Source organism: Pseudonaja textilis, chromosome 12 (genome assembly GCF_049901715.1).
Source record: "Pseudonaja textilis isolate UNSWEBS1 chromosome 12, rPseTex1.2, whole genome shotgun sequence".
Classification (NCBI taxonomy): Eukaryota; Metazoa; Chordata; class Lepidosauria; order Squamata; family Elapidae; genus Pseudonaja; species Pseudonaja textilis.
The window spans coordinates 7,975,641-7,989,478 of NC_142001.1; the positions used below are offsets into that span (position 1 = coordinate 7,975,641).

The 13,838-nt window shown below is 39.5% G+C and overlaps 1 protein-coding gene across 5 annotated transcripts in view; it reads left to right on the forward strand.

The window, feature by feature from the left end:
- TENM1 (teneurin transmembrane protein 1) overlaps positions 1 to 13,838 on the forward strand; it is a 327,538-nt gene that overhangs the window by 80,368 nt on the left and 233,332 nt on the right. For all 5 annotated transcript variants that reach the window (XM_087940951.1, XM_087940953.1, XM_087940950.1 and 2 more), the window contains one exon: positions 2,590 to 2,850. In XM_087940951.1, coding sequence (XP_087797077.1) covers positions 2,590 to 2,850 — 261 coding nt within the window. The remainder of the gene's footprint in view (positions 1 to 2,589; positions 2,851 to 13,838) is intronic.

The following is a 13,838-nucleotide window of genomic DNA, read 5'->3' on the forward strand; positions in this document are numbered from 1 at the left end:
AGAACAATCAGTGGAAAAGCTTGCCATCACAAGTTGTGGGTGCTCCAACACTGGAGATTTGAAGAAGAGATTGGACAACCATTTGTCTGAAAGGGTTTCCTGCTTAAACAGAGAGTGGGATTAGAAGACCTCCAAAGTCCCTTCATTCTGTTAAGATGCAATCTGCTGTAAAATAGAAAAGATCCCTACTTTATGATAAATCCGGTAGTCCATTTTCACACATTGGCTAAATGCGGAGGATGAGAATAACTTAAGTTTAAAGATCACCACCCCTACCATCTGAATCATAAAGTTCTTGTCATCAGTCTGGAAACTCAGTCTGGGTTTTGCATATGAGTATATATGTCTATGTACCAAAATGAGTGCCTAAATTACCAATGCAAAACCCTGCTCTGAGCTGTCTCTTCTCCAGGGAACATTTGGGAGTGGAGCTAACAAGATTAGATGTACATAGCTAAACTCCAACATTTAGGCCACTCGGAGAGCTTCAGAGAAAAACACATCCAGTTGGGAGTTGAAGCACCACACTTAACAAGTGTTTGTGATGGAATGTTGTCAGGATTCCCAGGAGGGAGGCAATGCATTTCAGAGTAGCAAAAGACAGTGTAGGTTTTATAGTTTGTATGGGAGAAAAAAGGGTGAAGATGGCTCCTCTTTAACAGTTCCCAGTTTATGTGTCTTATGGTGCAAGAAGTTGGTTTAAATTTGGCCAAATTTCTGTCTGTGGGTGTGGAACAATAGAGAAAATATGAGCCAGCAATGTTTAGCGGCAGCCAAAAAAGCTAATGCAATCCTAAGTTGCATTAACAGAGGGATACAATCAACATCAAGGGAAGTACTAATACCACTCTATAAAGCCTTAGTAAGACCACACCTAGAGTACTGCATCCAGGTTTGTTCACCACATTGTAAAAAAGATGTTGAGACCCTAGAAAAAGTACAGAGAAGAGCAACCAGGATGTTTAGGGGATTGGAGGCTAAAACATACAATGAACGGTTGCAGGAACTGGGCCTGGCTAGTCTAGTAAAGAGAAGGACCAGGGGAGACATGATAGCGGTCTTCCAATATTTGAGGGGCTGCCACAGAGAGGAGGGGATCAAGCTATTTTCCAAGGCACCTGAAGGCCAGACAAGGAATAATGGATGGAAACTGAACAAGGAGAGATTCAACCTGGAAATAAGGAGAAATTTTCTGACAGTGAGAACAATCAACCAATGGAACAAAGTTGCCTTCAGAAATTGTGGGAGTTACATCACTGGAGACTTTCAAGAAGAGATTGGATTGCCATTTGTCAGGAATGGTGGAGGGTCTCCTGTTTGGGTGGGGATTTAGACTAGACGACCTACAAAGTCCCTTCTAATTCTGTTAATCTGTAATCTAATCTTAAAAAGCATCATGATTAAAATGGTTAAAATGGAAAGGAGTAGTAATGTCTATAATAAAGTATAAAATATTCAAATAGCAGTGAAAAACTGAAGGTGGGGAGAGATAGGAGAAAGATTAAAAAAAGAGAAAACTACTGGAATCCCTTTTATAATTTTGTTTTTAAAATGTGGGCTATTTTTATTTGCTTTTTTTCATTGCCCCCTGCCAAATCTGTTAAGTATGCACGTGTATTTTTGCTTTTCGTTTTGCTGGGGATTTTTGGAAAATATAACTGAACCAATTTTTTAAAAAAATGATTTTTTGATTATATTCTTTTGGACAAGAAATAGTATTTCAGATATGACCTTGTTGCATTGAGGTTGTGGGAGATGCAATGAAATTAATGCTGTATTTGAATATATTGTACCATTTGGATAAGAAACAATTACATGGATTAGCTCAACTTTGAGATTTAATATTTTCAGAGGTTTATATTCTTTTGAAATTGATCTCTATCACATGGGAGTTGACATAAGGACAAAAAAAAAATAGACTTTCAGGAAAAAAAAGTTACTATTCAGTATAAGGAAGACAAACATGTGGCTCTCATTATTCAGTGGTTTGCAGAATTGATTTATATGGATCAGCTACAGACCACTGTAATGAATCATGACTGCAGTGCTGATATATGTGTGTCTGTGAATATATATCCATATCTTTTTGATTTCACTTTATTTTTATTTTTAGTGTTTTTATCTTTCCTTTATTTTTATAAATAACTCAATGTGATGAACATTCCTAATTTTCCTCACAATAACAGCTCTGATTTTTGTGCCTAAGACAGAAGTAGAACTCCCAGTCTCCTGGTGATTGGCCCAAAGTCACCCAGCTGGCTTTCATGACTAAAGCTGGACTAGAACTCACAGTCTCTTGGTTTCTACCTGGTGCCTTAACCACTAGACCAAACTGTCTTGACTTTAGCCTTTATTTTCTTCTCCTTCTTTTCCTTCTCCTCCTCCTTCTTCTTTTATAATTGTAAGTCTTCTTTTTTTTTTGCTTTTAAATAAATTGAGCTTATTTAAAATCAACACAATTCTGGAACATGGATGAAGGGTACGTGGTCCATACGCATGTTGTGTGCAATTTTTTTAAAAAAGAATGAACTGTTTTGTTTTTTTTTTCATGCAAACCACGTTCTGTTTTTTTTCCCCAATTTGTTGCAGAGCTGGAATTCTGTGACTCTTCCCATATGTTGTGTGCTGGCTACCAGGGGGACCTCCATACAGTTTCTCAGCACGGCTATCCTATCGAGATAGGGTCGGATATGGATACTGAGACGGAAGGAGGCGCTTCACCAGATCAGGCCTTGAGGATGTGGATGTCAGGCATGAAATCCGAACACAGCTCCTGTTTATCAAGCCGTGCAAACTCAGCTTTGTCCCTCACTGATACGGATCATGAAAGAAAGTCTGATGGAGAAAACGGTAAAGAAGTCACCTTGGCAATCAATTTTAAGAGATCCAGATTTATTTAACTTTCCTTGCTTTCCCTTTCAGTGTCTGAGTCCATATAGTTCTCCCAGCCATGGTTTGCTATAATCTCAGTGTGTTGAATAAACCACAGTTACTTGGCTTTATGCATTGCACTACTCTACAAACCATGCTTTATAATCCATAGTGGCACAGGGGTTAGAGTGCAGAACTGCAGGCTACTTCTGCTGACTGCCAGCTGCCAGCAGGTTGAGTCTCAAGGTTGACTCAACTTTCCATCCTTCCGAGATTGGTAAAATGAGGACCCAGATTGTTGGGGGCAATATGCTGATTCTGTGAACCACTTAGAAAAGGCTGTAAAGCACTGTGAAGTGGTATATAAGTCTAAGTGCTATTACTCTTCCCTCCTTCCCTGCCTCCCTCCCTCCCCCCCAGTGGTTAGAATACAGTATTGTAGGATAATTCTGCCCACTGCCAAGAGTTCGATCCTGACTGGCTCAAGGTTAACTCAGCCTTCCATCCTTCCAAGGCCAGTGAAATGAGGACCCAGATTGTTGAGGGCAATATCCTGACTCTGTAAACCACTTAGAGAGGGCTGTAAAGCACTGTGAAGCAGTATATAAGTCTTAAGTGCCATTGTTATTGCTATCTAAGCCATGATGGCCCAGTGGTAACAATGTAGTACTGCAGGCTAATTCTGTCAACTGCCAGCAGTTCAATCCTGGCTCAAGGTTAATTCAGTCTTCCATCCTTCTGAGGTCAGTAAAATGAGGACCCAGATTGTTGGGGGCAAGAGGCTGACTCTATAAACTGCTTAGAGAGGACTGTAAAACATTGTAAATGGATAAAGGGAGAGGGGAAAACAGAAAAAGGAAGGACAAAAGAAAAATCAAAAGAGAGATAGAGAAAAATTTAATAACTGGAATGAGAAATGGACGGGAATAAGAATGGGAAAAAAGGGGAATTAAGAGAAAGGACCAGAAAATAAAGAGGAATAGAAAACAAACAAGGATGAAAAGAAAGTATATTGTTCAAAGAGTGAGAGATAATGGCTGAAAAAAAAAGGATAAGGAAGGAGATTCTGCAAGGTAATATGTTGTGATGTATAAGAATATATTAAAAATAGTATTTTGTAATGTATAGATGATTCATAAGGTGTTTGAGAAAATATAATGCGGAATCAGAGAAATATATGTGTGTGTGTTATATACTAGACAGAGAGATTGATATTAAGGTAGAATAAAGGTGGTTAGCTCGAATTATTAACCAGTGGGGACAATTATATGTACAGATAAGAATTGATAAAATGACAAATCTGACAGAAAAAAGTAATATGAGAAATGACAACAGAAATGAGATGAGAATTTTAGATAACATTGTAAAATAAGATATGAGAATGTATTAATATAACATGAATTGGAATTGGGTAGGATAAGCTTAATATTTAACAATAATAAGGATGATGCAATATGAAACTAAACAAATATAATGAACAGGTAACTATGGTCATGTTTGTATTGAGATGTGAAACCTGGAACCACACTGCTTGCCAAATGAGATTTTCTTTTTTATTTTAAAAAATAAAATAAAAGCAGGGAGAAAATTGAATAATGGAATTACTAGGTATGTTTAACTGATATGGTGGTAGGCATTTGGAGAGAGTTTTGAAAGGTTGACAATAAGCATTGAAGGATTATGAATTAATGTGAAATATATGCATTGAGAGATATGATTGGTATTATTAATTTTGCCTGTGTTAAAATATATGATATATTGATGCCACACTGCTAATGTATTGTGCATATGCAGATTGAAATTTTAAAAAATGGAAAAAAAATTCTGCTACCAGAATTAGTCAGAACCTACTGAATACCACCTCTGGCCCCGCCCCCATCTATTCTCCACCTCCCGAGTCCCAGCTGATTGGCTGGGTCTTCTTTTGTTGCCCTGCACAGGAGAACGGAGCTGGAAAGCAGGTTAGTGAGGTAGGGATTTTACATTATCCTTCCCTGGAGTGGGGAGGGAATGGAGATTTTACAACATCCTTCCCCTGCCACGCCCACCAAGCCATGCCCATCAAGACACACCATGCCCACCAAGCTGCGCCCACAAAACGAGTAGTAAAATAATTTGAATCCCAACAGTGCCCGGAAGGCCTTGAAATCCTCCCCTGGCCCCGTATTTTTGGTCAGGCAGGCAAAAGTGAGGGGCAGAGAAATCAGCCTTTGTGTTGTTTCTTTGTACTGCCAAACCTTTGCAGTAAGAAGAAATGGGGGGGGGGGTGTTTGCCTTCTCAATCCCTTTTCCTTTCCAGTTCTTTTTTGAAAACAAAGTAGGCAGAAAAGGTCAATTAACTGGGTTTTCCCTGTAGCATTGCTAGCTTGGTAGAGTTAGGTTAAGCTCGCACACAATTGGGTTGACTTTGGGCTGTTAAATTATCCGGGAGGTTAATTGACTGGATTAATTCTTGTTATTTTCACAACACATTAATATACACACTCCATTAACCCAGTTAAGTGTTCTGTGGGAACCAGGTCTGTGCTCCTCTCACTTTCCCTCATGCTTGCACGCAATCAGTATTATGGAGGAAGAAGGGATGCTATAAACTTGAAATCAACATACGTGAGGGGAAAAAAAAAAGATGAATGCTCAAAGGAATGAAGTCTTCAATCTACGAGAGTGCAGAACATTCTAAGCGCAGTGGTGGCAAAAGAAAAGAAACAGAACATATTGGATATATTCCAGAGGTGTTATTCAGCAGGTTCTGACCAGTTCTGGAGAACTGGTAGTGGAAATTTTGAATAGTTCAAAGAACCGGCAAATCCCACCTCTGACTGGAGATTTTGCAGTATCTTTTCCCTGGCAGGGGGGGAAAGATACCAAGCCACACATATAGAACTGGTAGTAAAAAAAATTGAATCCCACCTCTGATATATTCACTGTTTGAAGTTATTGGTAAATTAATAAAGGGAGGATGAAAACAAATAAATAACCTGTTAGAAAAAAGACAGAAAAAGAAATCCATAGTTTTGTTCAATTTTGACATCTTTTTCTTATTTTCTTTTTTCTTACTTTTTTTCATCTTTAAATACTTTTTATTGTCAAATTCTAGTAAAATATTTATGAGGGAGAGAGAAAATTGGATCATTTGGGAAATGAGATGGGGTGGAAGGCAGAGAGATAGTTTTTTTCCACAGCTACTGTTTTCTCCTCTTAAATGGCCACAATGACTTTCTTTTTATTGGTGAGGAAATGCCCAGCCGTTATTTGGAAGGCTACAACCAACCTATGTTTTTCCAATGAATCCCCGCTGCAAACTTTGTTCCTCCCCATATTAACTTCTCAAATAAAATGCTGGTAAAAAAAATGAATGCTGCCTTTGCAAACGACTTTTCCATTCTTAGAGAGAAGATGTCATAAATAGGGATATAAAGAAAGGATCTGGGGAACAGGTGAAAACTTTTCAAAGAAAAATAAGACACAACTTTAATAGCTTTTGCCATCCCTTAACTCTATTATTGTCCGAGGAGAGCTTTTGAAATTTAACTAGTATATACTCAAATGCTTTGGAATGGTATGTTTTGATGGATAATTGAATAGCAATAGTACTTCGAATTATATACCGCTTCATAGTGCTTTACAGCCCTCTCTAAGCAGTTTATATGGCCCCCAACAATCTGGGTCCTCATTTTATTGACCTTGGAAGGATGGAAGGCTGAGTCAACTCTGAGCCAGTAAGAATCAAACTGCCGAACTGTTAGCAGCCAGCAGTCAGCAGAATTAGCCTGCAATACTGCATTCTAGCCACTGTGCCACCACGGCTTTTATTGGGATATTATTGAATACTATTGGGATAGATTTAATACATAAGTGTGGGCTTCTCAGATGGATTTCGTTTCTTTCTTCCTTCCTCCTGATTACCATCACAACTGTGAAAAGGGTATCCATATAAACTGTTTTAAAAATGAAACAAAATAATTTGTTTCTTTTATTTTTAATATTTTTTTTTGCATTTTCTTATATACAATGCATCCATCCCATTACAACCGTGTGTCGATTAGGTATGTATTTCATGTGCTTACAATTAATAATTAGTACTCTTCTTATCAATATAACAATATATATAACAATATAATAACAATTACATTCCCACATAAGTAATATCCAATACAATAATTTGTTTCTGTTGCACATGCTGAACTTCACAAATGGTAACATGGAAGCAAGGAAGCTAATTTAATGCAAAATCATAGAAGAAAATATTTGGATGAATTGCTGTTTACTAGCATTAACGGGAAAACGGGTCCATGTTTGTCGTTGTTAGTTTCACTCTTTTTCCCATTTCTTGGGTGCTCCAGCCTATTTTGTGATTTGTCTATGATTTATGCAAGGAAGCATACATTATTTTAATGCCTTGCCGATAAAATACTTCTTTCCTCTCCAGTCTTTTATTCTTAAAAAAAAACTTTGGCACATTTCATCCTAAAATATGCATATGTGCTTATTTGAACCTAAAATACAGCCTCATACACATCCTAGTAGCTTTCTTAATTAGCCAAAAGCAGCTTTGCAAAATTCTCAAGAGGACACCTGAGATATTCACAAGGATATACAAAGTCCCATCAGTCTATTTCTGTGAAAAGCAATAAACAAATCAGCTTGCTTTGAAAATTTCACTTTTAAGACAAGCTCTGTTTTCAGTCCTTTTCCCCCAATCTGTAGCAGAGACCCTGTTTTGATAGAAGATAATATTTGTAGCTCAGGATTGAATGGTCCTTGGTCCTCTAAGAGCTTGGTTGTTTTCTTGCAGTGTACGGATGACATTACCTAGTTTGGTCATGAAATGTCTGCAAGAAAACAACGAAGCTCAGAAAGCACCAAGGACCTCACCGACATTATTTTGGTTTGGTTCAAATGGAAGAGTAAAAATTAACACAATTAAAACAGAGTCAGAAGACAAAAGGAAAAAGGAAGAAACAAAAGAAAAAGCTAAAGTGCAAAAAAAAAAAAAGGCTAGAAGAAAAATTGAAAAGAAAAAAAGATTGTAGATTTATCATTTTCTCTAAAGTTCCATAATCATCTTCTTTCTGTTACCTAGACAATCTAATTTTCAAAACCACAGATCATAAGTTCATTTGTTCCTCTTTTATGAAAAAAGTTCATAAAAGTACTGTGAATTTTCTTTCTGATGGCTTACAAAAACTGTTTTATCTTTAACATCTGTAGAGCTGCAGTCCTTTGTCTAACACAAATAGTTGGAGATTTTTTAACATTTTACCAGGGGTCAGAAAATGCCATCATGAGCTGAGCAAAAGACAATTTGATTTTTTTCCCCGAGCTTTGCCTAACGATTGTGGTGAGAAAACGTTCCTCTCTCTTTGTTTCATAGACTTGAGCTTAAGATAATTGTCTTAGATAATTAGTCTCAGATAATTTAATTGGTTTTTCAAAATTATTTTTGTCTGACTTCACAGAGGCATGAAATGTTTTCTTTTTTTAAAAAAAAAACGTAGGTTTCTACTTGGTAAAATAAAGTACTTAATTCAGCTAAGCACAGAGAAGAAACTTACAGAATTATATTAATGATAAGGCCTCTTGAAAAATGATGGAGATAACGTGGGATTTACTGAGTAAATAAATAAAAGCGTCAACAGGTGCCCTTTTTAGTGTGCTTATTGTATGCTATATTCTCCAGTGATTTTTCTTACTATTGAGCTGCAGAGCAGCCCAATAATGCTCAACTTCCAAATCAACATTTCTGATGTTGTCTCTTAGGCGATGTAATTTCCTTGAAGCCACAATGAAGCTTGATACTGTGTTATTTGAGGCAGGGGGATACTGTGTATGGCTGGATTGTGCACACACATCATTAATCTCATAAATAACTATTATGCATGCAGAAATAATAACTGTATTTCCTGTAGTTTCGGTGGGGAGTTCCTTATAAATCTAGATACTGGCTCTGAAATCAAGCTGAGAATATTTAGTGAAAAATACAGTACTAACTTTGGTGCAGTCACTTTGCATAATTAAAAGACACAAACTAGGACTTTCTCTCCCGATATGACTAGCTTGCTTGTTTTTAGAAAGGTCACAAGAAGTCATCTCTTTAACAACCAATAATGAAAGGAGGGCTACCTCTGAAAGAGGAGATTTTATTTGATATATATATATATATATATATATTTGTGGGCTCCTTGGTGCTCTCTGAGCTTGGGGTTTTTGGTTTTTTTTGGCAGACATTTCATTACCAAACTAGGTAACATTATTAGCACTGATAATGTTACTTAGTTTGGTAATGAAATGTCTGCAAGAAAAGCACCAAACTCAGAGAGCACTAAAGACCCCGCAGTTCAAACTTGAGCTACAAATATTATCTTCTGTCAATGTTATTGCTGAACTGGGTTTTAAGTTAGCCTCCAACCTCTGGGTGATTTCCCAGTGTACTTAAAATTCCAGTGGCCTTAGTTAGTAGAGGTACCAGCAAAAGTTAGCAGGAGTTGCAGAAATTCTGGTGATCTCCATGTAACATGGCATAAAATACCAAAATGTAACTTTAAATAGATGGTAAAATGAATATTAGGTATAAGTAAATCAGATCAAGAGAAAACCAGGGCAAGAAATTAAGAACTTCAAATGGCCTCGTTTTAATAAGAATGGAGCAGAGGTAGCCATCTGGCTGCTAACAGTTGGAAAGACATCTGCAAGAAGATAACTGAGTTATTAAAGTTCATCAAGTAATTTGACCTCGATCTCATCATAAATGAGGCCCACTAGGTAATCAGAGGCTACAGGGACTGAGACGCTGCTCAACTTGTGTTTACAAAATCTCCCTTCAAGATATGCCAAAAACGTATAAGGTGGTCTGCAGTTTAAGGATATAACACTATATAATATAAGACTAGCCATGAAGGACGGTTACAGGAACTGGGCATGGATAGTCGAGTGAAGAGAAGGAGCAGGGGAGACAGGATAGCAGTCTTCCAATATTTGAGGGGCTGCCACAGAGAGGAGGAAGGGGTCAATCTATGTCCCAAAGCACCTGAAGGCCAGACAAGGAATAATGGATGGAAACTGAAGAAGGAGAGATTTAACCTGGAAATAAGGAGAAACTTTCTGACAGTGAGAACAATCAACCCACGGAACAGAAGTTGCCTTCGGAAGTTGTGGAAGCGCCGTCACTTGAGACTTTCAAGAAGAGATTGGACTGCCATCTGTCATAAATGATGTATGGTCTCCCACTTGGGCAGGGGGTTGGACTAGACGACCAACAAGGTCCCTTCCAACTCTGATTATCTGTTATCTGTTACCTCTTTTCAGTAGGGCATTGGTAACATTAACTAGGTAATGGGAAAAGCTTCTGTGTTTTTTATAATAATGATACCACACTGAAAATTTGAATGGTTATATTGCCATAACATCCTTATTGGTCTCCTTTTCAAGGAACCCATGTCCAATTTTTCTCTGTTCAAGGAACTGAGTTAACTCTAAAGGGGTTAGGGCAGTGATGAATAACCTTTTCGGCACCGAGTACCCAAAGCACGTGCGCTTGCAAACCCCCATAATGCAATGCGTGTGCATCCCCATGCATGCACATGCATCCACTGCATGCGCCCCACCCCCCATGTATGCATGGCAGAGACCCCATAATCCAGCTGGCCAGCAGGAGGCGCAATGCATGTGAGGCAGAGCTGAGCTAGGGCAACGGCTTGAATGCCTGCAGAGGGGGCTCTGTGTGCCACCTCTGGTTTGCCAAAACAGGTGTAGGGAATACTGTCTGTCTGTCTGTCTGTCAGTCTGCCTGCTTGTCTTCCTGCGTGTCTGCCATCTCTCTCTCTCTCTCTCTCTCTCTCTCTCCCCCCCCCTCTGTTTTCTCCCTCTCTGTGTTTTTTTCTGTTTTTTCTCTCTCTGTGTGTTTTCTCTCTCTGTCTCTCCATCTAGCTGCCTACCTATCTATCATCTATTTATCTCTCTCTGTGTGTATGTCTCTCTCTCTCTCTTTCTCTCTCTTTCTGTCTCCCTCTCTCTGTCTCTCCATCTAGCTGCCTACCTATCTATCATCTATTTATCTATTTATCTCTCTCTCTCTCTCTTTTTGCCTCTCTTTCTCTCTATCTCTGTCTCTGTCTCTCTCTCATATATATACCACCCATCTAACAAAGAGGCAACTCTAGGGAGCTTACCATCAATCAAAACTACAAAATAAAACATTGAAACAATAAATATCAACACTAATATTGCTTTCAAATTAACAAAGATGGAAGGAAAGGGATCAAGGTGCCTGCGAGGAAGCGTTGGGACCCATTAACCACCTCCACAATGACACCCCCACACACACACTGGAGGACCCATTGAGATGCAGGCCAGTTGGCAGATCTTGGGGCTCTTTCCAAAAGGGTGGGTGTGGATCTCACCTCCAGAGCATGATATTACATTTGTTAAGATAGGTGAGAAAAATTTGGTGCATTGATTCTATATTCTACTTTATGAAAAAAAATAATGTAAAACCTGCAAAATCAGGTGTTGATTAATTTCTCTTGAATGTCTCTCAGTTTTGATTTGTCTTCTTGTTGAAGACAGCAGAAGAAAGTACTACTTTTGTCACTCTGAAGTACTCTGGTGGTCCAGTGGGCAAAAGAACCAGCTGGTGTTGGCAATGAATGAAAGATGGGAAGCTAGGTCTATCGGGGAAAGTATTATACAATGAGAGACAAGATACAGGTATTCCTTGATTTACAGCCGTTCGCGTAGTAACCATCCAAAGTTACAACGGCACTAAAGTGTGTGTGGGGGAGAGAGATGTAATTTAAGATTTGCAAGATTCTGTTAATTTAACCTTGCAATAAAACCAGAACTTTTAAGGTAGTGTAGCGAGAAGCAAACCCAGAAGTACTGGACTATCTTAGAAGGCTGCTGTCATAACACCTACATGGTACATTCATGCAAAAATAATAATTAACAAATCACAGTTCCGAGGGCACATAATTTGTCCTAATGATTCTGGATTTCCTTATGTTTTTCTTTCTACTCATACATTAGAAATGTAAAAGTTATGACATTTATAATGCAATATTTTTAAAAAAACAACGCAAACAGTGTGGGAGCTTTCATATGGATGCTGCCTTATGTTAGTTCAGATTGTTTATCTAGTTCAGAGTGGGATCTGCTTTTTGGCAAGTGCTTTCATCATTTTTGTTAGCCAATTCCCATTTTTCATGGAAATGGCAAAGACTGAATCTGAATAATACAATTTTCACCTGTTGAGAAGAAGCTGACAAATTGGAGCTGCAAGCAAACAATGATATTTGAGTTACCTACACTTGTGTAGTCAGGCCCAACCAAGTTGAAGGTCCCCCACTTTAAAGGCATCAAAAAACCACAATTGTCTTAGTACTGAAGGAATATCTGTCCAACACTTTGGGGGGGTTCCACATAGCTATACCTCAAATGGTCCCTTTTCTCTAAAAGGTGATTGCCCCCGTCTCTCCACTGCAATCAAGGTACCTTCAGTTTACTGTCAACCTTTCAAATATTTCATAAATCAGGAGTTCTACTTAGCTTTGCAGTTCTTTATATCTGATCTGAATATGTCTGCTCTCATGAAGAGAAGGGCTGGGGGGTGTCATGACAGCAGTCTTCCAATCAGAGGTGGGTATTCAGCAGGTTCTGACCAGTTCTGGAGAACCGGTAGTGGAAATTTTGAGTAATTCAGAGAACTGGCAAATCCCACCCCTGACTGGCCCCGCCAACCCCATCTATTCTTTGCCTCTCAGCTGATTGGCTGGGTCTTCTTTGGTTGCCCTGCACAGGAGAACAGAGCTGGAAAGCAGGTTAGTGGGGTGGGGAGGAATAGAGATTTCGCAGTATCCTTCCCCTGCCACGCCCACCAAGCCATGCCCACGGAACCGGTAGTAAAAAAAAAATTGAATCCCACCACTGCCAATGTTTGAGGGGCTGTTACAGAGAAGAGGGAGGGGGCTCTATCTAGTTTCCAAAAAACCTGAGGGCAGGACAAGAAACTAATCAAGGTGAGAACCAACCAAAACACTAAGGAGAAATTTCCTGACAGTAAGAACAATCAACCAGTGAAAAGGCTTGTGCGCAGAAGGTGTAGAGGCACCATCCTTGGAGGTTTTCCCAAAAAAAGAGGATGGCCATTTGTCCGGAGTGGTATAAGATCTCCTGCCATGGACAGAGGATTGGACCACTGATTAATATAAAACCAGAGTTGGAAGGGACCTTGGAGGTCTTCTAGTCCAACCCACTGCTTTAACAGGAGACATTATACCATTTCAGGCAAATGGCTGTCCGATCTCTTCTTGAAAACCTCCAATGAGAATACCCACAACCTCTGGAGCCAAGCCATCCCACTAATTAATCAACTCCCTCTACCATCTTCTTCTCAATCCATGTCCTCCTCAATGCCACAGTGTCTCTTCATCCCGTCCTTCGTCCTTCCCCCAAGTCCCTTTCCAAGCCACTCCAGACCTGGGGTTGGGGGGAACCTCACCCCTAGCCACCCTGAACCAAGAATGCAGTTGCCCCTACAAGGTCCCCATGCAGGATGGCAGAGTAGATGCCCTTGTCCTGGGGTGGAGGACAAGCTGAGGGCTTCTCCTCTCAGGGCGAGGTGCTGGCCAAAATACATCCCTGAGATCTGGCAGACAGCAGCTGGTTCAGTGGCATCTCTGTGGTGGTGTGGCTGTGGGTGCCTCCTGCAGTGCCCAGGAGTCCCGATTTATCTGGCAAATAACTCACCTCTGTAGGCGATGCTGTGTAGACGAGAAGGCTTCCAAGGTCTCGTCCAACTCTGTTATTCTGAAATTGCTTTCAATTATAACCAGATCTTTGGATCTGAGTCCTACCTGACCACTTCCTAGAGCAAGAGTCCCCAAACGTGGCAACTTTAAGACTTGTGGACTTCAACTCCCAGAATTCTCCAACCAGCCAACTATAATTCTGGAAGTTGAAGTCCACAAGTC